Source organism: Chiloscyllium punctatum, chromosome 6 (genome assembly GCF_047496795.1).
Source record: "Chiloscyllium punctatum isolate Juve2018m chromosome 6, sChiPun1.3, whole genome shotgun sequence".
NCBI lineage: Eukaryota > Metazoa > Chordata > Chondrichthyes > Orectolobiformes > Hemiscylliidae > Chiloscyllium > Chiloscyllium punctatum.
The window spans coordinates 66,108,735-66,136,155 of record NC_092744.1 but is presented as its reverse complement, the minus strand read 5'-3'; the positions used below and the strand labels follow the sequence as shown (position 1 = coordinate 66,136,155).

At 39.7% G+C, this 27,421-nt stretch overlaps 1 protein-coding gene across 5 annotated transcripts in view; it reads right to left on the bottom strand.

The window, feature by feature from the left end:
- LOC140479038 (period circadian protein homolog 2-like) overlaps nt 1–27,421 on the bottom strand; it is an 88,724-nt gene that overhangs the window by 17,862 nt on the left and 43,441 nt on the right. For all 5 annotated transcript variants that reach the window (XM_072572824.1, XM_072572821.1, XM_072572825.1 and 2 more), the window contains 8 exons: nt 26,974–27,082; nt 26,747–26,878; nt 24,074–24,182; nt 17,001–17,169; nt 9,332–9,435; nt 8,505–8,696; nt 6,352–6,618; nt 1,590–2,410 (listed from right to left, as the gene is read on the bottom strand). In XM_072572824.1, coding sequence (XP_072428925.1) covers nt 1,590–2,410; nt 6,352–6,618; nt 8,505–8,696; nt 9,332–9,435; nt 17,001–17,169; nt 24,074–24,182; nt 26,747–26,878; nt 26,974–27,082 — 1,903 coding nt within the window. The remainder of the gene's footprint in view (nt 1–1,589; nt 2,411–6,351; nt 6,619–8,504; nt 8,697–9,331; nt 9,436–17,000; nt 17,170–24,073; nt 24,183–26,746; nt 26,879–26,973; nt 27,083–27,421) is intronic.

Below are 27,421 nucleotides of genomic sequence, written 5' to 3'. Positions count from 1 at the left end.
AATTAATGTTCCCTTGGAAAGAGTTAACTTCTTCCTTTCCACTTTTAGTACTAATTTTAACTTTATATTTATCCATCTCAATAGACATTAGGATATTAATTTAAACCCAAATTGTCATCTCAATGTCTAACAGTTTCTAAGTTTCCCTCCCTCAGGAGTTCTGCAACAGTGAAAAAAGTCCTCATTTTTCCAAGCCTCTCAAGTTTGCAAGGTTTGCAATGCGGTGATAGAGAAAGTTGAATGCAGTTGTTAAAGGAAAAAATACCAATAGGCAGGACGTAATGATTGGTGTTCACCAGAGACCTAGACTAAGACCTCAGATTGCTATCAAATAAAATCAGCGTCTTTGTTAAAGAAAAGGCTTCTAAGTTTGCAGATGACACAACGTTAGGAGGCACAGTGCACTGTGGCAAATTAAGTGAGTGGACAAACAGAGGAAAGCAAAATTTCAAAGTTTGGAAGTGCAGGTTTTTCTACTTTGGTTTGATATGAAATGTAAAATATGAAAGTTTTTTAAAAATGGCAACAAAGCTAACTCTAAAATGTCAAGAGGCAAATCTGTTTCTTCCCCTACCTCACTTTTGTTTTTTTATCTCTAAATTACAACAGTGGCTTTGGTTATGGTAAGGGATGTGAGGTAGGGGAAGAAACAGATTTGCCTCTTGACATTTTAGAGTTAGCTTCGTTGCCATTTTAAAAAAACTTTCATATTTTACATTTCATATCAAACCAAAGTAGAAAAACCTGCACTTCCAGGTGAGGTAAAGTGTAAAACATAAATTTTGTCATTACGAAATTGTAAATCTTTCTAAGCATTTTTAAATGAAACTTTGCAATTTATTTGCTCACATTTGTTCCCACTGACTATTTTAGATGATTTATATTTAAACAGGGAATGACAATGACATTGCCAGGAAGTTCCAGAATGTTGGATTACATTAAGACAAGCATGGTAACAGGACTGAATTGAAGGAAAAGTCAAAGCTGAAGGAATGTGTTTATTAATAACAAATACTTAGTCTACACTCAGGACTATTGAATAGAAGAGGGTGTATCCAAAGCTTCCTGTGGGGATTGTCAAATACAAACATTTCACATGATACTTTCATTTTTCTTTGAATTTCTGTAAACCATTTAAGAATTGGATTGAAAAAACCCAAAGAATTATCTGATCATACATTGCCATATCCTTTCCAGTTTTCAGAATCAGCATTTTAGAAAAACAAAACTCTGACTGAGACTTTAAGATTCAGAGCATTTTTCACCTTTTTATTTTCTCTCATCCAAAGGCAACAGATATCTTTGGGTCAATGTGACCTTTGGCTGATTGAACCAGTTTCTATTTTTCTTGCCTCCTCTATTCTACTTTAAATAAAAATTCTGCCACTGGTAAGAATTTTGCACATTAGGTTTGGCTGACTGTTTAATGTATTCAGCATTTCCTTTAAAATTTGGAACTCACACTGCAAAATATTGATATCAACAAGAAGAAAAACGTTTTGAGATACTTAAGTCTTTAAAACAAAACTCTCAAAAATCCACATTGTTAATGAAATATCTTATATGTTTTCAACTTATAAGTCATTTACCAGTTTTGCTTCATCTTTTACAATGTCCACATTCTCAATATTGGGAGTATTGTTCATCCCTCCTCCATCAACCATTGATCCACTTCCACCTACAAGTCCAACAACTGCAATTCCTTCTGATGATTTGGGCATTTCTTCCAGCTGCAGCAGATTTAGCTGTAAAGGCGAACTGCACCTGGACTGGAATAATGGAGGGGAAGTGTGGCCTTGAGGGCCTACTGACTGTGGAGTACAGCAGCACGATGGGGCACCTCGAGATTCTGGTGCAGCTGCCTTCTCACTTTCTCCTGGTGGATCATAACGTTGTGATGCAAACTGTGGCTGAGACTGGAATGGAGTCTGTGCAGGAAACGGCGTCTGTGGTAAAAAGGCAGATTGTGAAGGGAATGGTGCCTGACTTGCAAAGAAGGGCTGGTGCACACTGTCATTCATCTGAGGCAGCATGTAATTAGGAAGCACAAATGCTACCATAGGGGTTACCAGGGGTGCAGAGTATGCTGGAGGCTGTGTGGTACAGTGAATACCCTGGGCATTTTCAAAATTGGACAGAGAAGGGTCAGTGGTAGGAGGCATTCCTCCATGGGGAGAAAATACTGGCAGTTGAATGGGTGGCAAAACTGTTGTAAATGGTAAAGCTGAATATCTACTCTGAGAGACAGTGGACGGGGACCAGGAAGATGGTGTATGATGGTTGGTGTGAGACGGAGCACTGTCAGACAATTCCTGCTGCTTGATGCGTTTCAATTTCAGCTTCTTATTCTTTCCGCCTTTTTTGTACACAGGTTCAGCACGATTCCATCCAGGTTTGAATCCTTGAGAGCCTGTACAAAGAGGGAACAGTTACAAACAGGTCACATGCGCTCACTTTTAAATTATGGTTTTGAAACAAATATTCTTACAGTCGAAAATAAGCAATTGAGGTAGGACCAAAGGATTGAAGCACATATTGATTGTATAACTGATGACAATGGTAATTTCAAAAAAACAACCCCATAACTCTTTCCTTAAAAAGTTAGTTAAAATTGTCAGAGATAGGAGTCTGACAGATCTCAGTAGCTATTTTGTCAGTGTATCGTGCTACACTTTATTGGAAGATTTGCCCTGACAGATGATACAGATAAGGCATTATATCTTTATTGGAAGGTTTTAATAAAAGGAAAATAACTTGTCAAATTCCGTCTTACAAAAGCAAATGGTACCATCCATACAAATATACTTTCTTTCTGGTTACTCATTTTGACTACTGGAATTGTTACTTAAATGTTCAATATTTTGCTCAAAGGATGAGATTCTGACAAAAATTGGTTAAAAAAAATTGTCTCCAGATATGTCAGGCATGAAAAGGTCAAGATGGGATCGCAAGATGAAAGAAAAGCCTCTGACAACATTTAGTGAAAGACAGGATCTAAGCCAAACAGCTGAACCTAATGCTCCACAAGGTTGAATTATGATAATCAGCAATTGGGTCCAAAATTGCTGCTTTTTAAAATATATTTTTTACGAAAAAAATTGATTTTTAAATATTACAACAAATACAAAATAATAGAATTCAAAACAATACAAATGTAAAAATCCCAAACTGCCCTCATGTACAAATGTATAAATATAAAAACCCCAGATACTTAACTAAATAAATAATAACTAACAACGAACTAATAAATAACAATAATACAACTCAGCCAAACAAAACACTAGCTCTCGAATATCACGAACATTAATTTTCACCTATTCATACGTTTGCAGGTCCCCATCTCTGGATATTGGACTTTTAAAGCACAATTGTTATTGTGCTTTATAATGCTAAATAAAAGCCTGTATTAGTGTGGCAGACAAATCTGTGTCCAGATATTCCAAAAAGGGCTGCCATGTCTTGTAGAAATTCTCAGTTTTGAGGTGTACCATACTGGTGAGAAAATCCAAGGGAATATGCCGCCAACCCGACAGCCTGGGGGGTGGTGGGGGTGTGTTTTTGGATACTCAACCTAACAACACATTCTTTCTTGTGCAGAAAGTGAGGATGTTGAAAAGTTGTTTTCTTATGTGCATCTACAGGGAATATACTGGGCAGGCCAAGAAGAAGAGAAGTTGGGCCCTTCTCCATCCTAACACCCAAAATGCCTCCACTGCACCTGCCACAGTGCTCAAGTATGTTTGAAGCCTATCACAGGACCAGAGACAATGGGTAAGAGTGCCTGTACCAACCTTACACCTGGGACGTGTTGAAGATACCCCTGGTCAAATTTTGACAAACTATCCAGAGCCGAGTGGACCCTGTGGAGAATCTTCTACTGTAAAGCATGGATCCAAGTGAAAACTGACATCCCAGAACCCAATTTCTCATACCGCTGCCAATACTGCAGCCAGGGCATTTAAATACCTGAACCAGGCACAAATTGCCCATAGGTAAGCATCTAGCCATCCCAACCAGTTTCTCTCCTCCTAGCTAGAGCCGCACCGCAAACACAAGCAGAAAAGAAAGAAAATACACCTTGAAGTAACAATCTGAACAAAGAATATTTGGGAAAAAAAGGTAAGTGCCCCATGCTTCCTTTGGTATTACTTAGAAATTGAAAGTGCACATCCCAACCGTCCCCGACCATAGTTTAGGCCAGATTATTACCAATAAAAGAAAGAAAGTCCTGACCAGACTTGCACTTTTTTAAAAAAAAGAAACACAGACATACCCAAACAACACTACTATTTGTACATATTAAATTGTTCAGATTAAATTAATTTGTCCACAAAATCTCTTTCCTTCTCCAACGTGTCAAACAGATGTACAGATCCATCTAAGGTGATGCGATTCACCACCGGATACCTCAGGGTACTGGATCCTGAGCTCCCTCAGTCATCCCTAGACGCTGTCATAGGATTTTCTGTTCTGGATCACCGCTACTGAGAAGTCCTGGAAGAACATGATCTTAGTGCTCTCATAAACTAGGGTCTTTGGATCCTTCCCCAGGACTCTGGAAGCTTCCATGATTTCCTCCTCATCTCTATAGTGATGAAACCACACCAAGATAGCATGATGATGTTGGTCCAGACCTGACCTCTGCGCCATGACCTGGTGAGCCCTCTCAATCTTCAAGCCTCTCATTGCAGCCTCCAAGTTAAGGAATTTTGGCAACCAGTCCTCAATAAATTCCACTTAGCTTCCTTACCCTCTGGCAGAGGGACGATCCAAATATTTTTTCTCTTGCCCCAGTCCTGGAGATATTCAACCTGGTCAAGCAAATTTCGCACCTGTTTCTCCAGGGCCTGGATCCTATCCTTGGAGGAACCAGCATCAGCTTCCACCACTGTGACTCTAGGTTCTACCTCATCTGTCCTATTTTCCAGCTCTCTCAGCTGCTGTTCATGCTTCTGCAGCATGATAGAGATCGGGGCCAGCTTCTCCTCTATCTGCTTGCCCAACATCTCGTGAAATTTCACAAGTTCCTTCACCCAGGCCTGGTAAGAAATCGAGTCACAGGATCCTTCAGCCTGTGCCGTGGGCCCTGCCTTGGACATACCTCCTCACCTCTTTGGCATCCCTGGATGGCGAAAACCAAGGTAAGATGCTCTCTGACAGTTTCCTGGGACCGCATGACCTTTCCAGAGTCCCAGGATATCACGGTGGTCCGGGTAGAGCAGGCTAGGACCTTGTCCCGCTTGCAATGCGGCGCAGAACTCTCCAAAGTGATCTTTTTAAATTGCTGCCATCTTGGATTCCCCCTCCCCCCGCCAAAATTGTTATTTTTAATCATCCTCTTTAAGAGATGTTATGGCACACTTGTCGAGCAGGTGGGACTTAAAACCAGGCCTCCAGCCTCAGAGGTAGGGAAACTACCACTCCAGCAGAACAGCCTCTGGGTCCCCAAAATTGAATGCTAAGACCAGACTTTTATACAGGTGTATCTTATTATCAAAGCACACAATTAGCACCTTTTTTTTTGTTTCCCAGAAGGCCCAGGTTCAAATCCCACTTCCTTCAAAGGTATGTAATAACATTGCTGAACAGGCTAATGAAAGTTTTAAAAAAAAATTAGCAATTGTTTCCATCTTTAGTGACCTGGGAGCCTGAGGTACCAATCCATTCAACTCAAACTGCATAACAGTTTCATGGAGAAAAGAAAGCAGTAAATAAAACAATAATACAGGGCAAACTGAACTTCCATTTTTAACTATACTAGTTGGTTCATTTAGGACTGGGTTGAGAAGGAACTTCTTCACCCAGAGGTTGTGAATCTATGGAATTCCCTACCCAGTGAAGTGGTTGAGACTTCCTCAGTAAATGTTTTTAAAGCTATGATAAATAATTTTTTGAACAGTAAAGGTATTAAGGCCTATGGTGAGAGGGCGGGTGAGTGGAGCTGAGTCCACGAAAGTATCTTATTGAATGGAGGAGCAGGCTCGAAGGGCCAGATGGCCTACTCCTGCTCCTCGAACTTATGTGTCATTGCAGGTTTTACTGTTTTTTCATTCTGGAATACCAAATATGACATTACAATATAAGCTGCCATTGACTACAGGGCAATTTCCACCCATTAATCCATATTCTGCTGTTTGTTACATTCATTGCATCCTCAAAAGTTGATGTGTAAATGAAAGGTGTATTTTGTATTTAACAATATACTGCATTTTAGCAAGTAAAAATGTAACGAGACATCAATCCGCATTCTTTCCCATCTCACGTGTCATGTCATATGCAATAGATCTTATACCATATCACAATTTGGCTCTTGCAACTGAGGGGGTAAGTTAAACGTTTGTAGGTTCTTACCACAATCTCCTGAACATCCTTTGTACTGATCTTCTAAGTAGGATTTGCAGGAAGTCTCTATTGTTTTTAGTTTGCTCAGCTCCTTGAACTTGCTCAAAAATATCTGTTCTTCTTTTTGAGTGTGAGCAGCCAAAACCTCTTTGGTGAGGCCAAGTTTCTTGTATGGTTCCTTTTCCTGGCTCACAGAAGGCACAACGGTGACCAGTGTAGTAGATGCCATGTTCTCCGCAGAGTCAGTAGTACCAAGCCCATCCTCCAACAGGATTTCTATCAAATTTACAGTTGTAGTTTTAAGAAAGCACAACATTTTAGGCCATTAAATGCATCAAAAATAGATTTATAAAATTCATTCATGGGATGAAGATGTTGCTGCCTACGTCAACATTATTGCCCATCCCGAATTGCCCAGAGGGCAGTTAAGAGTCAACCACATTGTTGTGGATCTGGAGTCACATGTAGGACTGACCAAGCAAAAATGGTAGTTTCCTTCCCTAAGTGAACCTGATAAGTTTTTCCCGCCAATGGATTCATGGTCATCACTCGATTCTTAACTCCAGATTTTTACTGAACTCAAATTCCACCATTTGCCATGGCGGATTTGAATCCAGGTCCCCAGATTATTACCTGGGTCTCTGGACTAACAGCTCACTATGTTCTTGCCTCCCCGACAGCTCGATCACTGTCAGTGGACAAAAACTAGGTTGCTGCGAACTCACATAGGTTTTGTGTGATGTTTTCACTATTCTGTTAGATGTTGTTAGTCAGGATTGTAACAATTAAATCAGCATTGCTGGGCTGGGTCCAGAGGAAGAAGAAACATCTTTGTTACATATTGTGCATGAGTGTGGACGTGATTATGTAACAACACAGCTATAGTGGCTTTTAATAGCTAAAAGCTTCAGTACTACATGATGTATACCCAATTTTCAACATGGGTAGAACTTCCACTGAGAAAGAATTTGTGCTTTTAGAAGGGGAAGCAAATGAAAGAAAAATAAGCTTAATATTACAATAAAAACTGACATTTACCTAACACCTTCAACAGAGTAAAGGATTCAGAAAGACATTTTTCAAAAAAATGATTATCAATTAAATCAAGAAATTGTAAACTGATGATTGCTAGAGTATCACACTGTAGAACCAAAATGTTTTCTAGAAAGATGATGCTTAACAAGTTGAGGCTGCATTTTTTAAGTTGATAAGAGTTGAAACAGTTTTAAAGAACCTTGTTTTAAAAGAAGTAATATATTTTAATTAAGGTTCACAGTTAGGTACAGTTAAATTGTCACCTCTAGAGTTTAAAGGATGTTACACCTTTTTTCCATTTTTTTGAACTTTGTTTACTGAATATGGTGGTGGTTAAGGTAATTGGGGTGGGGGGGCAAACAGCTGACATTTAAGTATCGCCATTAATGTAGCAAACCACAGAATATTACAAAAATATAATACTGAGTCATGTAGGGGTATTAAGACAGATGATCCAAAACATTATCAAAGTTTTACATTGCACTTTGAAGGAAGGATTGGGGCATTTTAAAATTTCAGGCCACACTAACTAAAAAAACTTGCTGCTGATGGTGGAGCAACGAAACAAAAGGGAATGCACAAAATGATCAAACTGAGATCACAGAGGGCTGTTGGGCTGGAGTATATTGCAGCGTAAGGAGAGCGGAGTCCACGTAGGAGCTAGCAAGGCTGAGCTAACATAGCTATTTAACATGAAACATCTGACATAGGTTGTTAAATGCGTCTCCAATAATGCTGCATTAATATTGTGTGCTTAGCAATTCTGACAGATAGATGCACAAGGTTATACATTTCAGTTTAAGGAAGAAGGCATTCTTTACGTTCAGAACAAACAGTTTAAAAATAAAACAGTTTTAACATTACGTGATTAGACAACTTTCTACACAGAGGGGTTAATTATGGCTTGGATTGATAAAGAGGCAAGAGCTTCACAGCATACAACAGTCCTTGATTTTCATTCCACTGAACTCAGAAGTATAAATGCTGACTGATCGGAGGTCACACAAATCAAATGTACTTCCTCATATGCTCAGAATGTTCTTCCACATAAATATAAAAAAACTAAACATTAATTTGGAAGCATATAATCCAAACAATCATTTTATAATTCTACTGATGTATAATACCTGCATCTGCTTGTAGTTTCTTGTCTCCCACGTGGACAATAGTACTGCTGTAACTGCACTGGCTGGTGACACTTGCCGCCTTTCTTGGTAAGGAGAGTGGTGTTAAGGAAGTGCCAACAACTGTTCCGGTGGAGACCTCCTTTGCAACTTTAAAAGGAACTCGGACAGACTGTTGCGGTAATGGTGGTGCCTCTGTCAAATGAACAAGAGAATTCATTATATTCCTGATGAAGGGATTTTGCCCGAAACATCAACTTTCCTGCTCCTCGGATGCTGCCAGACCTGCTGTGCTTTTCCAGCACTACTCTAATCCTGAATTCATTACGTACATCATTATGTACATATTCATCATTATAATGTTATTTATTCCTATTTGTCATCTACATTACAGGACAAAACCATGGTGAAGTATTCAACAGCTTAAGTTTCTAAATGTGCATCTTTCTATTTACAATTTTAAACTAAGAATGCACATTTTGCATTGTTGTTTCCAGTAGCTAATAATTTCAAGGAAATTACTTCTCAGGTTAAGTAATTATATTTTACTTGTGCCTGATTAAAATAAAGAGTTTGTTCCACAATGGTACTGTTATGAAAGGAATCATAAAAGTAAGGACTTGTCGTACAGAAAGCAAAAGAAAATGTTGGGTATCTACAGTAATTATGCATACAGAGACTTCATGTACAATCAATCATCCTTGCTTATTAAACTGTTTACTGTTCAGTCAGAAATATTAACTTGTGCTACAACTTCTCTATTTTGTCAGGTTATTTTCAGAAAAATATTTCAAAGTCCCCTTTGTCAAAGTCAAAATAGCATGAAATACCTTTAGAAACCTGCATGTTATTTTTTTCTTTATCATCATCAGATGCTGATGAGGATTCACATTTCCTTTTCACAGTGCTTGGAATATTGTAGCTGTCCAAATACCTGCAAAATACCAGAGGCAGAAATTAACTAAACTATAGGAAGTAAAAAGGATCATTTTGATTTATATTGGACTCCACAACCTCATCTTTAAAATAATCTGTTAATACCATATAACTGGCCACAAAATAAAGTATATAATGATTACTGTGAAATTTCATAGAACTGCTTGATCGATGAAAGAACAACTACATTTTAATAGGTTTTCAAGCATGATTCCATCTCTTGAACATAATCTGTGCTTAGCTCTGAAGAATGCAGCACTGTCAGAAATGATGTCTTTCAGATGAAATAATAAAAGAAATAGAAGTACAGAATGATGGAAATATTCAGCAGGTCAGGTAGCATTGGAGACAAAGACACCAACAGGTGCTACCTGACTTAGAAAGTACTTCCAGCATTCTGTGTTCTTATTATACATTTCCAGCCACCTGCAGCGATTCACTTTTGTGTTAATGTTAAATGGAACTCCAAAGAACAGAGAAATCTTCCAGTGTCCTTGTAGGCCATTATTCCTCAGCCAACACCAACAAATCAAAATAACTGGAGAGATGTCAGTGCTCACTGCTGCCAGGACATCGCGACGTCCACACCGCTGGCACCAATTATTAAGCACCAGCTGCACAGCACATCACACAGTAGTCTTGTCCACTATCCCAAAGGAAATGAAAGAGAGAGAAGCCAGTTCGATCAGAGACATGGAGTAGCTACTTGATTGGGTTTGGAAATGAGGAAGATGGTATCAGGGCCATAAGGCTCCTCACCCCACATGAAGATATTGGATTTGGCAAAAGGGGAGCTCAACTGCTTATGTAGAGTCATGGACACCTCAGGTAAGCTTTAGTAAGCTGTGCTGCACTACTTTCTTGTTAACTTCAAAGTTCACTCATTCTTAAACTGAATACGTTTAGTAGTCTCTTACACAATTATTTCCCTCCATCCTCTTATGTAGTACGAGCAGCAGTGAACCTCTGCCCCAGGGAGGTCAGCACCAGACATCTCAGTCCTACCTTTACCTCTCAAGTGGCAGGTCTTCAACCAGAAGATGCATGAGCAAGACTCATTTATATCCTGTACCAGCTCAGTGGTTTCCACCTACTGACAGTCTACATAGAACACAATCAGGTGAGTACATCACTGACCCGGTCTCCATTGCTAGTTAAGAAAGAAACACCCCAGTCCCCTACACTCAAGAGGATTGCTGGAGATAGGCACTTCCTCAGCTCTATGGAAAAGATGATACTGTGGTCTTGGCCACTAACTGCTTTGTCAAAATGCATAAACAGGCATAGGGACAGCGGCAGTTGGGTAAACTGGATCAAAGGAGTCTACCAACTTTCAGTTCCATGCTGACTCTAGATTGCATGTGTCTGGCTGCCTACTGCAAGAGAGATCCAGACCCTCTGGGTCACACTTGGCATTTACCAGATATGCTCACTGATCTACACTCTATCGCTCCAATCATAGGTGCTAAGCATCAATGACAAGGCTACAGAGTGATGGGGGAATTTAAACTCACTTGAAGATGTCCCTTTCTCTCAGGAAGACAGTACGGTATCAGTGGACACTCACTGAGAGGGGGAACCATATACAGCTTCCTCTCAGGATGCTCTCAGAGGTGCCCAGCCCCTCCATCACTCCTTGCCTGTGATGCTGAGGAGGGTGAGTCTGTGTCTGGCAGGGCACTCCCGGCAGACATAAACCACAAAGTTAAAAATCACAGAACACCAGGTTATAGTCCAACAGGTTTAACTGGAAGCACTAGCTTTTGGAGCGACACTCCATCAGATGGTTGTGGACAACCACCTGATGAAGGAGCGACACTCTGAAAGCTAGTGCTTCCAGTTAAACCTGTTGGACTATAGCCTGGTGTTGTGAGATTTTTAACTTTGCACACCCCAGTCCAACACTGGCATCTCCAAATCATAAACTACACAAGTCTTTCATGCTGCAAAGCTGGTCCCTTCCACTTTAGCTGTTGATACTGGGGCTGTCTCGTGGGAAGGAAAGAAAGAAAAAGCACCTTCAGGCATCCTAAGGATTAAAAGGTCTTTCACTGCAGATACTATTAGACTTTACGATTCTTGAACTGTGACATTGCTGTCAGAGGAGGAGCACCTAGGGACAAGTTATCATAATGCTATTCATTTAAGTAGTTATGGAAAAGGATAGAACTGATCAAAAAGTTAAAGTTCAAAATTGGAATAAGGCCAATTTTGATGGTATTAGGTAAGAACTTTCAAAAGTTGATTGGGAGAGGCTATTCTCAGGTAAAAGGACAATTCGAAAGTGAGATGAAAGTGAGATGAGAATTCAGAGACAGTATGTTCCTGTTAGGGTGAAGAGCAAGGTTGGTAGGTGTAGGGAATGATGGACATTGAGAAACATTGAGGCTCTGATCGAGAAAACGGTGTAGACAGCTGGGATCAGGTGAATCCCTAGAGGAGTATACGGGCAGTAGGAGTATACTTAAGAAGGAAATCAGGAGGGCAAAAAGGGGACATGAAATAGCTTTGGCAAATAGAGTTAAGGAGAATCCAAAGAGATTCTCTAAATACCCAATGGGCAAAAGTGTAACTACACGGAGAATAAAGATCAATGTGGCCGTCTATGTGGAACCACAGGAGATACGCGAGATATCAAACAAATATGTCACACCAGTATTTACTGTGAAGGAGGACATGGAAACTAGGGAACTTGGAGAAATAAACAGTGATGTCTTGAGTTCATATTACAGAATAGGAGGGGCTGGAACACCTAAAATGTATAAATCCACAGGACCTCATTAGGTGTTTCCCAGATCTTTATGGAAAGCTGGTGAAGAGACTAACTTGATTGTCATCTTGTCAAAAAAATTCAATGAAAATTGATGAAGGCAAAGCGGTAATCATTGCCTATATGAACTTCAGCAGCATTCATCAAGGTTTTGTACGGTAGACTGGTTAGTAAGGTCAGGTCACATGATATCCAGGGAGAGCTAGCCAATTGGATACAAAATTGGTTTGAAAATAGGAGACAGCGTGGTGGTTGAGGGTTGCCTTTCAGAATGAAGACCTGTGACCAGCAGTGTGCCACTAGGATCAGTGCTGGGTCCACTGCTTTTCACAATTTATATAAATGAGTTGGATGTGAATATAGAAGTATGGTTATGAAGTTTGCAGATGATACCTAAATAGGTGGTGTAGTGGACAATGAAGAACATTACCTCAGAGTACAATGGGACCTTGATCAGATGGGCAAAGGAGTGGCAGATAGACTTTAATCTAGAGGAATGTGAGGTGTTACATTTTGGTAAGGCAAACCAGGGCAGGACTTATGCACTTAATGGAAGGGCCCTGGGGAGCGTTTCCAAAGAGATCTCATAGGTGCTTGAAAGTAGATTTGCAGGTAGACTGGGTGGTGAAGATGATGTTTGGCACCCTTGTCTTCATTGGTTAGAACACTGAGCATATGGTTGGAATGTTGTGTTGCGGTTGTACATTTTTAGTATGCAATTATGGTTATCCTTCTATTGTAAGGATGATGTTAAACTTGAGAGGGTGCAGGCAAGATTTAAAAGGGTATTGCCAGTACTGGAGGGCTTGAGTTATGAGGAGAGATTGCATAGGCTGGGACTTTTTCCTTTAGAGAGTTAAAGACTGAGGTGTTATCTTAAAGAAGTTTATAAAATCATTAGGGGCATGGATATGGTAAATAGCCAAGGTCTTTTTCCTAGGATGGAGGAGTCTAAAACTGGAAAGCATAGTTTTAAGGTGAGAGGAGAAAGATTTGAAAAGGATCGGAGGGTTAACTTTTCACGCAGAGGGTGGTGCATCAATGAACGAGCTGCCAGAGGAATTGGTGGAGACGGGTACAATTACAAAATTTGAAAGGGACCTGGATGGGTATATGAATAGGAAGGGTTTATAAGGATATGGGCCAAATGCTGGAAAATGGGACTAAGTCAGATTGGGGTGTCTGATCAGAGGGGACGAGTTGGACCAAAGGGTCTGTTTCCAAGCTGTATGACTCAATGTTGGCTGCAGCCAAGGTATTGCATTTTAAAGCGGAAAACTGTGAGGCTAAAACAATGTTTAGGGATTGTGCTTGGGCCTGGCTCCTACACAAATTTTCCACATTAATGCCCACCTTCTGAGTGAATGTGTGGAATCAGCAATGATTCCGCACATTTCTGGAGCTATCATTCATTCGTGGGTGGCAGGTATACAATACGTCGATCACACGTTGCCACTCCCTCATAGCACAATGTCTGTTGAGAAAAGTTGCATAAACTGCTGCTTCTTTCATGGTAATTGCCATCCCACATTTCAGGTCAATTTAGTTGGCTACACAAATTCTGAAACATTGAAGGCTAAGCAATGACGCAAGAGTCAAGAGGCAGTGCCTCAGGGTTGCTTTCAATCTGCTGCTTATCCTAAGGATGAACAGCTGAAGATTTCTGTTGAGTCCCTATTTTGACTGCATCCTGTATGTCCCCTCTTGTTTTTTATTAAATCCCCAGTCATGAAGGGAACAGTATGGCACAATAATGCAGGACCTTTCTAGGGTATACTGCAAGGTTCTGCCAAAACAGTTCTGGCAACGAAGCTCCATTTTGAGGATGGTCTGGTCTAAAATAGTGAATGTGTGGGCAGCATTATGTCCTCATTCTGTATCAGTTGCAGGATTTTGTGAAGGTGTCACCAAGCATATTTGGACAGGATAGCCTTTGTCTCCTAGAACAAATAGCCCGAGGATCATGGAAGGAGGCAGGAAGCTAAAGATTTCACCCGTATGCATATATCATTGCAACTCTTAGTGCAGACATCCAAAATCTGGAATCGATGATCACAGATAAATTTGAACATTAATGGATTGGAAACCATTTCTGTTGACAAACTCTGCAGGCTGGTAACAGGTAGGCTGGTAACAGGTGCTTTCAAAAGCAGAAGCCATTGGGTATTCCTGAGAGAAAGGCAACACCATTTTAATATGGTACTTCTGAGCTCCATCATCAATCACAATGGAGTGTCATTTTATTCCCTGACACAGTACGCCATGGAGGTTTTCCAAAGAGGCCAGTGTCAAGACTTGGTAAGAGCACTGAAGTATGTCACCTTATCCACATGTATGTCATGAACCCAAGTGTTCACAAACACTGGGGGAAATAAAATTTAGGTATAAATCCACTGTGATATCTGATAACCCCTTCTCCAAAAAGCCAACTTTGACCATCTTAGTCCAGGTCCTTGCATATTTACAGTTCAATGTGCAAATGTGGAAGTTCCAAAGTATTTTCTTCCAGTGTCAGGTGTGAAAAGTGAATCTCAAATGGCAAACCCAAGTGAGACATTTAAGTTAGCATCGGAATAGATTTGCTTATCTGACATGATAAAGGAGTCTATTAGTGCGAATGATGTCATTGTCATGATTGCTTGAGGTCATAATTTTTATGTTTGTTGTTGGAAGATGAATTACTTGCCAGTTAACTGTAATTTGAAGCCAGATGGGTGGCACTACTGAATCAGTAGGGACATGATTAGTAAAATTGTCTACAGCAGGGCTTTGGAATATTATACTCCATTTATGAAGAGGAAACAGTAGCTTGTAACTTATTTGTACCACTTAGGTCTCATTTTTGTGCCATTAACTGGATTGAAGGCAGCAAGCTTTCAACTTTGGTGTCCTCGTGAGAGATTTCCAAACTCTACCTAAGATACACAATTCCTTCCTGTTGCCATCTTAGTATTCCTGATAACCTTTCAGCCTCTTAACTTTTCTGATCATCCCTTTATAAAATTGATAAGGTTCCCAGTTTATCCTCCAGCCCATGGCTTTGTGAATTGCCATGCCCTTATTGTCTGTAATGCTCCTCAAGCAGAGTCCAGAATGATTGTGACACATGAAACATCCAACTCCTGGAGCTCCCTGGCTCCATGAAATCACACCCGTCTATCGTGAATTGCTCTCTTTCAATGTATTCAGTCCCTCAGCAACCCAGCTGAATGAACCTCACCTCAAAACATGAGCTTCACACTTCCCTCAAAAATCCATTGGCTGCCCCTCTGGTCAGCATCCTGGCTATTAAAGTCCAAATCCTCAGAACCCTCGGCCTTCTGCCAACTGACGTGGCAGGACGCTCGGATTGATCATGATCCAATCCTCAGACCAAAGTCTCCACAACAGCTGAATGACTCAACTCTAATTCCACAATTGGCTGCACTTGGCCTGCACGACTGATCTACATGCAAATCTGGATTCTGGTAGATCAAACACTTGATCAATAATGGCCAACTTCCTGGACTGCAATTGTACAAGACACTTGATCATCAGTAGAAGCACTTGCTGACTGACCAAGGTCCTACTCCCCTTTTACCATGTGCTTGAAGCATATGCTGTGTATTTGTCGCATAAGCAGCTGGTGTGATTTGCATGGTGCCACAAAGTGGCATGCTCAACCCTTGAGTATTAAGTCTTCCACATTGTGATAAGCTGCCGGCCTCTTCCTTCACACTAAAAAACAACGCAAGCCATAGAAGATGACAGCCTGCAACTTTGCACTGAAGAGCTTATGTGCTGAAAAACACGCAAGCCATAGAACCTCAAAGTAAGTGCAAAGCAAGAGAGTATTAAAAATGTAAGTCAAGTCCTAAAATGCGTCTTGTTTATATGCATGAAATGCGTGGCCCCCTGCAGAGAGCAACCTAGCAGAAACGTGTAAGTCAGTCACAGTTGTCCCGGAGTGAAGTTCTGAATGGTTGAAATGGAGTGAGAGTTGGTCCAAATGCACCCATGACAACATGGTGTGGCTGCTGGTTTGCTAGGATGTCAACTTGTGTGGACAGAGGGTGTTGGAGGACACTGTTCATGGAGTATGCAGCAATATTGTGGCGGAGACAAAGTTGGAAGAAGTCCTGAGAAGCAAAATGATGAGCTGCTGCTGCTGCCAGGTATCTTTGACTTTCATGTAAGAAATTTCTCAGGGAAGAAGAGAATTGGAAGCTGCATAGAAATAGAGAGAGTTCAGTTAATAAAGAGCTGCAAATGCATGGAAATAATATAGCCACCATTCAATACCAAGATTCTGACTTTGCCATTTACAGGGAAAATCAGACAAACCTTTCTTGATTTTGATGTTCTGAATTTTGTATTTTCACCATATTTTGTCAACTTCTTTGCTAATGGCCAAACCAATCACGGGAGCAGAAGACCTACCCATTGAAAATTTGACTCATAACACATTATTACAGCAAAAAACATTACTTTTATATAGAATGAGGACAGTATGCTTAGAATGAAATTAAACCACATCATCAACAGATTTTTTAACATATTCTTTTGTCAGTAATGCTCCATGATATAAAATTACTTTGCTTACATTTGTGACGACTTTATCATATGTAATTGATCATTTAATGATATCCAGGGTTTGTTATTGCATTTCTCTGCAACTTGCACAGCATAGGTTTGTTTGACTTGTCCATTTCTAACAGTGTGTTTCTTCAAAGCACAAAAATCAGCTACAATAGCCCTCCAAAAAGGAGCCAGGACTTGCATTACTGTGGGAGCAAAAGCAGGATCTCACTCACCTTATTACACTGTCCAAGCAGTTTATTTGCTGATAACAATACACTGGCTGCTCCTTGCATCTTGAATCATCCGACAGCATGTTTTTTACGGCACTGCTGGGTGCAGCACCCTTGGATGAGCTGGCTTTAAAGTCTTTGCTCTGGCCACAAGTTTCTTTTTGTTGTGTTACTGCAAAACATATGTACTTTTAGAATTAGAACAAGCTGTTTCCAACATGCAGTTTAAAAATAAATTTTAAAATAGCCACACAGTCACTGACCTAAAAGTGATTATCATCCTAGAAACTGGATCTTAATATAACTGGGTTTAGTTTCTAACATTACTGGGTTTAGTTTTAGCAAAATACTCAAAGGAAAAAAAAGTGACACCACTTTCCAGGGACTTAAGAAGTTTTAAATAAATGAGTTAACAAATATGATATAAATCTCTTTATGCTTCTGCACGTTAAAAAGTGCACTTAAACTGTCTTTGAAGATGCTCACTAGCACTTTCACAGTACAGCTGATATGTGATATGCAAACATTTGCGATGTTTCCAAGTATAAACACAAGAATAAGGAGCAGGACTGGGCCACTGACTCTCACGTCTGCTGTCATACAAAGCTGGTCCCTTTCTTTGCAAAAAAGCTGTTTCTTTTCTCAAGGATTCCGTGTCTTTAGTTTTTTTCAGAAGGGTCATAAATATCTCTTGGCTCTGAGATGACTAGTTTGGTACAGAGATGAAAAAGGATTTTGAGAGACCTTTTGTTTATATGCAAACAGATGAGACTTCAGGCCAAAACGTGGTCACGATTAGAAGGGACTTGTATAATGAAAGGGGTATGGTCAGCTCTCAAGCTGAGTGATTCAGTCCAGAACTAGTTAGGAGTTCAGCTGTGTAGAAATAGACTCACTCTCTCTCTCTCTCTCCTTCTGCCCTTCTAACTTCAACCTGTAAGCATTTGTTCTATTTTTATTTTTTTTAAAAAGGGGGTTTGCTTATTGGGTCTGCTATGTATATTCAGAACAATATAATTAAGTCTAGTTTGGATAGACGGAGTTCTATAGACGTTCTTTGTTCTGTTCTTAGTGTTTCATTGCGTAATTTTGAGAATACATTTTTGTCTGCTTTAAAACCTAGTAGTCAGCCTCACTAACTTACTCAGAGTAATTTTCACTGTACACTTACCAAAACAAATTACAAAGTTATGGTCTGAGCTGCCTGCTTTAAGAATGTTTTGAGTGGTCTGGCCTATTCAGTAACAGACTGGGGGCTCGCCCATGATTTTAAACTGCGAGTGGTAGGTGCTAGTGTCTTTATTTTGGGTGCTAGTTTAGTTGGGTAGACAAAGCTTGGGATAGTAATGACTCTTTCTGTTACCAAACATTTTCTGGAAGTGGATGTGGTGACTTTGGAAGGATTGCAAAAGTGAATAAGACCAAGTTGCAGGAAATAGCAGATGAACTGGGATTGGAAATGCCTGCTTCTGTGAGGACAGGAGAGATAATTACAGCAGTAGCTTAAGATTTAAACTTGCCAGAAAAATCATCAGAATCTATAGAGATGGCAAGAATTCAATTGCAAATAAAGCAGCTTGAGTTTGAGGTGAGAGATAAGGAAAGGGCAGCAGAAATGAAACAGTCTGAGTTATGATTAAAAGCAGAAGAGAGAGAAAAAGAGCAGCAGAAGAGAAAGAAAAAGTGTGTGTTTGAACTTCAGAAACTGACATTTAAAAAGGAAAGTTGGCTCAAAAGGCTGGAGGTAAAGGCTGAAGGTAACCTTAGTGAGGAAGTAGTGTGAACTCATGTGGAAGAGTAGAGTTAAAATGGCAAGGTCAGCAGCTGAAGTGGCTGATGATAATGAGCTGGTCCATAAAACCCGGTTTGGTTTCCAGAATCAATTTCAGTCCATGAGGTAGAGAAACTGGGGCAAAGAGAAATCCTCATGTGGAAAGGGAAAGGTAGATCTCAGTGAAGATCATAAGGATATCTCACCACAGGATAACAATGAAACCCTTGAGGGGGAACAAAGAGGTTAAAAAGCTCTGATGTTTTCATTACAATAAAGTGGGCCACATGAAATCAGTGTCGGTGTGCAAGGAGGAAGCCAAATATAGGAAAACTGGACAAGCCTGGAAGTTTTGTTGGACAAGTAACAAAAAACACAAGGGATGATTAAGGAGGAAATGCCAGATCTGCTTAAAAAATATACATGCAAGGGCAAAGTTCACATAGGCCTGGAGTAGTAGGTAAAGAGATTACAATATTGAGGAACACAGGATCCTCTCAGTCAGTAATGCTGGGAGATGAAGAGATATGTACTCCTGAGGGACTATTGCCAGAAAAGGTACTGGTAACAGGAATCCATGGTGAGAGAAAAAGCACTCAGTTATGTAAAGTGAAGCTAGAGAGTCCAGAGAAGAGTGGAGAATTTGTGGTAGGAGTACTGGACAAACTCTCAGCTCCAGGAATACAATTTGTCCTTGCAAGTGATAGAGCTGATTCACTGGTAGGTGTGCTGCTTACTCTAGTGGAAAAGCCAGTGAAGATGCAGGCAACTGAAGAAATGAAGGATGTTTATCCATGAATTTTCCCTGATTGTGTGATCACAAGATCACAAAGGCAACAATTTGAAGCAACAGAGATCAAAAGACACAGATAACGAAGCTGACATAGTGTTATCCGAGACTTTTTTTGATCAGATAAGTGGGACAGAGCAGGAGCAAATAGGTAAACATGCAAGTATCTTTAGCTCTGCTAAACTGATCGAGTTATAGCAGAAAGATGAGAATTTAAAACAGTTGTATCAAAAGGCATATACCAAAGAGGAGAGTGAATGCATCCCTGTGTGTTATTACTTAACAAATGATATCTTCATGAAGAAAGGGAGACCATCACACATTCAAGCCGATGAGAAATGGTCAGAGATTGTTTTGCCAGTGGGGTATAGAAATGGCCTCACTTGGTGTATTGTGCACCATTCTGGTCGCCCCATTACAGGAAAGATGTGGAAGCATTGGAAAAGGTGCAAGGAAGATTTACCAGGATGTTGGTCTGAAGCAAAGGTCTTATGAGAAAAGGCTGAAGGACTTGGGTCTGTTCTCATTGGACAGAAGAAGGCTAAGAGGCGATTTAATAGAGACATACATGATGATCAGAGGATTAGATAGGGTGGACAGTGAGAGTCTTTTTCCTAGGATGATGACATCTGCGTCTATGAGGGGGCATAGTTGCAAATTGAGGGGTGATAGATTTAAGACAGATGTTAGAGGCAGATTCTTCACTCAGAGTGGTCAGGGCTTGGAATTGTCTGCCTGCCAATGTAGTCAACTCAGCCACATTAGGGGCATTTCAACAGTCCTTGGATAAGCATATGGATGATGATGGGATAGTGTAGGGTGATGAGCGTACATTAGTTCACAGGTCTGCACAACACTGGGGACCGAAGAGCCTGTTCTGCGCTGTATTGTTCTATGTTCTTATTTCATGCCCAAACATTAATTCAAATGAATTGAATTTAGTCGATTTATTTGGTGCATTGCTAAATCACAAAAGTGTAACAGAACTCCATTATCCCAATCATCTGGATTATCCTGAGCATAAGCCTTCAACATGGCATTTAGTGTTCGATGCCATCTCTTTAGCGCTCCCTGTGACTCTGAATGGTACTCAATAGATTTGAATTGCTTTATTCCCAAGTGATCCATAAACTCCTTGAATAGTTTGGATGTGAAGTTTGATCTTTGATCCAACTGTATCTCTATTGGTAGTCCATCTCTAGTAAAAAAAATTAAGCAATTCTTCTACAAGGCTTTAACTGTGATGGTGCGTAATGAGATTGCCTCTGGAAATCGAGTTGACACATCCATTATTGTTAATAAATACTTATTCCCATTTTTTTGTTTGAGGTAGGAGACCTTCACAATCAATTCCTCAAATGCTAGAAAGGTACTAAACGTGCAGGTTTTATAACTGCCTTTGTGGTTTTCCGATTAACTGATGTGTGACATGTCTGGCAAAATTCAACTTCATCTTTGTGTAGTCCAGGCCAGAGTAAAAATGTCTTTGTATCATAGCCTGTGTTTCCTTCACCCCTAAATGACCTCCAATTGGTAGCTCATGCGCCACTCACAGCAACTCATTTCTATATCCTATTGGCAAAACAATTTGATGAATCTCTGACCATTTCTCATCGGCTTGAATGTGTGGTGGTCTCCATTTCTTCATGACGACATCATTTGTTAAGTAATAACACACAGGGATGCATTCACTCTCCTCTTCTGTATATGCCTTTTGATACAACTGTTTTAAATTCTCATCTTTCTGCTATAACTTGATCAGCTTAGCAGAGCTAAAGATACTTGCATGTTTACCTATTTGCTCCTGCTCTGTCCCACTTACCTGACTAAAAAAAGTCTCAGATAAAGCTCTGTCAGCTTCCTTATTTGTGCTTTTTGATCCCTCCTGCTTCAGCTTGTGCCTCGGATCTTGCAATCATACAATCAGGGAAAATTCATGGATAAACATCCTTCATTTCTTCAGCTGCCTGTGTCTCCACTGGCTTTTCAACTAGAGTAGGCAGCACACCTGCTGGTGAATCAGCTCTATCATTTGCAAGGACAAATTATATTCCTGGAGCTGAGAGTTTGTCCAGTACTCCTACCACAAACTCTCCACTCTTCTCTGGACTCTCTAGCCTCACTTTACATAATTGAGTGCTTTTTGTCTCACCATGAATTCCTGTTACCAGTACCTTTTCAGGCAATAGTCCCTCAGGAGTACATATCTCCTCATCCCTCAGTATTACAGACTGAGAGGATTCAGTGTCCCTTCATATTGTAACCTCTTTACCTGCTCCTCTTGGCCTATGTGAATAAACTTTACCCTTGCATGTATATTTTTTAAGCAGATCTGGCATTCTCTCCATAATCAATCTCTGATCATCTTGTACACTCTGAGGCAGTTGCCGAACTTCCCTTGTGCTTTTTGTTACTTGTCCAACAAAATTTCCAGGCTTGTCCAGTTTTCTTACACTTAGCTTTCTCCTAGCTCACCAACACTGATTTTGTGCGGGCCACTTTATTACAATGAAAACACCAGAGCTTTTTAACTTCTTTTAACCTCCATTACATCCACAATGTTAAGTCAGAACAACACTGAATGTGGCAATTTAAAATGAGGACTTACTTAAAAGTTGATTTAAAATCCAACTAAAGTCACAGGAACAGACATTCAATGCCACTGGGGTGAAATGATCCATAAGTTGCAATAGAGGTCAAACTTACAGGCTTGTTCTAGTGATTTTCTTCATTAATGTTACCACTGCTATCACTGGAAGAGACTACACTCATGAACTGTGTATGGGATCCATTAATTCCCAAGCTTCCATATCAACTGGACCCATTATTGTATACTTACTGAAACAAATTGCAAAGTCATGGTCTGGGCTGCCTGCTTCAGAATGTTTTGAGTGGTCTGGTCTAGTCCATAGCAACTGCACCATTCAATTATTTTATTGTTGATCTGACTGTGACCTCAATACACTTTCTAAGGTAACCCTCTTACCTTCTGACTCCCTTTCTTGTGAAGAATCATGCTTCAGGTGTGAATAGCTCAGCACAATCATTTCAAAATGACAAAAAGCCAAGTAATTACTTAGTTTACAAATTCAGGCTTTTGAATTATGGTAACTTATGTTACAAAGAATAGATGGCGACTTGTATTAGTCAACAATGTGATAATCAAAGCCTATCTTTCAGTGTCTTAAAAAAAATGACCATTACTCCAGCTTAGTCAGTGAGCACTGGCAGACAGATAATTCAACCATTACACATAGTGGAGGACGGATCACAAGACCATAAAATACAGGAAAAGATTCAAGCTGTTCAAAACCTGCTCTGCCATTTGATTATGGCTGGAATGCTTCTCAATCCTGATCTCCCAGTAACCTTTGATTTTTGATTAGTAACCTAATCAAAAACCTAACTCCGTCTTAAAGGCACTCAATGACTTGGCCTCAGCAACCTTCCACAGAAATGTGTCCCACAGATTCACCTCCTTCTGGCTGAAGAAATTTCTCTCATCTCAGTTCTAAGAGCCATCCCTTTTCTCTAAGGCAGTGTCCTCTTGTCCTAGTGTCTCCTACTGGTGGAATCTTTTCTAGATCCACCCCTATCCAGGTCTCAGTATTCTGTAAGTTTCAATGAGCACCCCCCCTTCAGCCTTTTAAACGCTATCAAGTGCAGACCCAGAGTCCTCACCTGCTCCTCATATGACAAGCAAAAAAAAAGATAATATCAAAGGTTTGAACTGAACCCACAACAAATTAGCCGCTGGCAAACTGGCACTATTGCAAAGCCATCATTTACACCACTATGCTATCATCTCTTGTGGTAGAGATTAAGATGTATGTTTACAATTTGAAAATGTTCTGCTTTTAAATAATTAAGTACTATGTGAGATCTGGCTAACATTCTATTAACAGTGTGCACACAGCAGTCACCACATGCACCTTTTTTTGAAATGGTACTCACATTTTCACAGATTTTAAGAACTTGCATAATAAACTTTATATTTTTGTTATGGAAACATGTTGAGAGGTGAGGAGAAATCGAAAATCATTTTACATGTTTTAAAATAAAAGTTCAGACTTCCTCTTTAAAATGACTGCCTTTCAAATATGTGTCATGAAAATGTAGTCCCTCACGTTGCCAATTATACTTCCTTCCTCCCATTCTTCTTTTATGTTTTTACTTAGCCAGAATCAAATAACAGGAAATGAATGTTTATACACAAGATATTTACATTACACTGAGGTAGAACTATATTTCTGGAGCATTTAAAAATAAACTGCAGTCTTTAAGTTGTTGCTTTTACAGTGACTAAACAAGTGATCCTCAAACTATTGCAACCTTTCTGCAGAATAACGTCACTCTGCGTAAGCTACTACCATTATTACTAGAAATGAATAGCTACAACTCATAACAGATGCATTTGAACTTGACACATGTACGAAGTCAAGGAAGTCAAAATTATTTCAAGTCAATTCATCACTCATGTCTAGATAATGAAAGAAATTTAATTAAGCCTATTACCGCTTTTGTGTCTGCGTTTTGATTCACTCTTTCCTCTGTTCTCAATGAACATGGCTTGTCCTTGATTTTTGACCAAATGCACATCCTTACAAATTTTCTGAAATGTCATCTGAAAGAAACAAATGATTGAAGGCTGAAATTTTACAGACTGTTTTGTCTAGCTGCCAGAATCTGTTTTGGGACTTGACAAAACCAAATACAGAATGAGACAAAAGGCTTTTCAAAATTCGGCAAACAACCCAAAAGAAAGAAACTTTGAAGGCACACAATCATTAAATCATTAAAGCACACTTAATTACTTTATATTATTTGAATTCAACGTGCTAATATTTTTAACTACAATATTTGATCAACGCAGCCAAGAATGAACTACTGTCTCGTCAATAACATTCTCAACTCAGCCAGAAGGTTGTGGGTTCCAGTTCCAATCCAAAAATGGATTCTACAGGTAGTACTACGGATGTGCTTAATTGTCATTGCTGATTCACAAGTTCTTTATAAGGCTATCCTGATCACAATCAGACATTTTCCAGTTTTTCAGAGTTTCATCCAAATATTTCCATGTTCACTTAATCTGCATTTAATTAACTGGTTTTCAGTTTTATATGCTTAAAGTACAAAAGTTTAAGACTTGGAGATGGATAATGTCACCAACTTTTTAACTGACTGGAGGTATTTGCAATCCGTTGGTAACCAGTCAGTTCCCACAAAAATAGAAATAATAGCAGCTTCTAATTAGAAGATGCCAATTTGCACAGGTGGTGTAAGTGAGGAATAAGATACAAGCATTCACTTACAAGTTCTCCTTTAGCTAGTTCACAATTGCATGGGAGATTGTGTCTCACAAACTTGGTTGAGTTTTTAAGGAGGAGACCGAGAATGTTGATGAGGGCAGAGCAGTAGATGTTGTCTATATGGACTTTAGCAAGGCCTTTGACAAGATTCTGCATGGTGGACTAATTAGTCAAGTTAGATCACATGGGATTCACGGACAGCTTGCCAAGTAGATACAAAATTGGCTTGATGGTAGAGACACAGGATGGTGGTAGAGGATTGTTTTCCAGTCTGGGGCCTGCGACCAACAGTGTTCTGCAGGGATCGGTGCAGGGTTCCCTGTTGTTTGTCATTTATATAAATGATAATATAGGAAGCATTGTTAACAAATTTGCAGAAGACATAAAATTGGTGGTATAACATACAGGGAAGAAGGGTATTTAAGAGTTCAAAGGGATCATTGATCAACTGGGCCTACGGGCCGAGAAGTGGCATATGGAGTTTAATTTAGATAAATGTGTGGTGTTGCATTTTGGTAAGATGGGCAAGGGTAGGGCTTACACAGTTAATGGGAGGGCCCTGGGGAATGTTGTCAAACAGAGACTTAGGGGTTCAAGTGCATAGTTCCTTAAAAGTTGCATCACAGGTAGACAGGATGGAAAAGAAGGCATTTGGCATGTTTGCCTTCATTGCTCAGACCATTGATTATAAGGATTGGAAGTCATATTGTACAGAATGTTGGTTAGGCTACTTTTGGAATACTATGTACAGTTCTGGTCACCTTTCTACAGGAAGAACATTGTTAATCTTGAAAGGGTGCAGAAAAAGTTTACAAGGATATTGCTGGGACTGGAGGGTCTGAGTTATAAGGAGAGGCTGGATAGGCTGGGACGTTTTTTTCACTTGGAGCATGGCAGGTTGATGCGTGACCTTACAGAGGTTTATAAAATTATGAGAGGCACAGATCAGGTGAATAGCAAAGGTCTTCGCCTAGCATAGGGTAATTCAAAACTAGAGGACACAGATTTAAGGTGAGATGGGAAAGATTTAAATGGGAAACGAGTGGCAGTTAATTTCTACACAGAGGGTTGTTCGTATGCGGAATGAATTGCCAGAGGAAGTGGTAGACGCAGGTACAGTTATAATATTTAAAAGACATTTGGACAGGTACATGAATAAGAAAGGTTAGAGAGATATGGGCCAAATGGAGGCAGATGGGACTAGTTTAGGTTTGTAAAACTGGTTGGCATGGACAAGTTGGTCTGAAGGGAGTGTTTTTGTGCTGTATGACATTTTGACTCTATGGTTCTAAATCAAAGTTCTGATTTAGCCCTAAACCATAGCTAAATTAGCAATCTCAGCTAGGTAGTAACATTCTCTCAATTAGCTTCAAATGATTTGGAGTAAGTGGAGTTACGAGAGAGAGAGCTGGGTAGGAAAGTGGTGAGGAGGGAAACCGCAATTGGTGGAGAAGTAGGAAGCAAGACAATTGATGAGCAGTGATTGAAGGGAATTGTGAGCAGGCCTCACGAAAGTCAAATATAGGATGCATAATGAATAGACATTCCTTACAAAAAAAGCTACAGCATTTTAAAAATAAGTGACTATGTTTTGAAAAGTATTCAAACAGAACTCCTCGCACTAGATCTAAAATGGCACCAATTGCATCATATAACGCTGAATCGGTAGCCCTGATTCCAAATATGTCGACTGCCTCTATTACATCCACAATGTTAAGTCAGAACAACACTGAATGTGGCAATTTAGAATGAGGACTTACTTAAAAGTTGAATTGAAACCCAACTAAAGTCACAGGGATAGACATTCAATGTCACTGGGGAAATGGCCCAACTTCAATTTGTATTACATTCAATAAGTTACAATAGAGATCAAACTTACAGGCTTGTTCCAGTGACTTTCTTCATTAATGTTACCACTGCTATCACTGGAAGAGGCTACACTCATGAACTGTGCATGGGATCCATTACTTCCCAAACTTCCATATCCACTGGAACCATTATTGTAAACTGGCTAAAATGGAAAAGATAGAACAGTTTTAATAAGCAATGCGCTAACCAAATTATATTTACATTAGAATACACAATGAAAATATCAATTAGCTTTACCTGTAACAAAAGCTGACGAATTTGCTCAGTGATTGTCTGGATTTCAGGACTGAGCGTCTTTGTTTCAGTAATTCCCGGATTAGCAAATACATCTTCATTCAACGGTCCCCTGTAAGGATTGAGGGTTAAGTGAGAATTTTGTACATCTTTTCTATATGATTACAATCACTTCTGTAAATTTCTAATGTTATTTTGAATATTTAATATTTTATAGGTTAAGTTATCATCATTTTATTTTAAGTAGTCAAAGATACATCACAGCTAATTTGGTCTCATGGATAGTTGATGGCAACTTGGGTCAGAGTAACAGGACTTAGAGACAGCAATCATGATGAGTTTGGTCCCTAACCTAATCCCAAAAGCACGGAACCTCAATCAAGTATCCAAACTATACTCCAAGAAGTTCACTTATTTTAGTGAGTTAGATTATCAAAGTTTTTTTTAAACT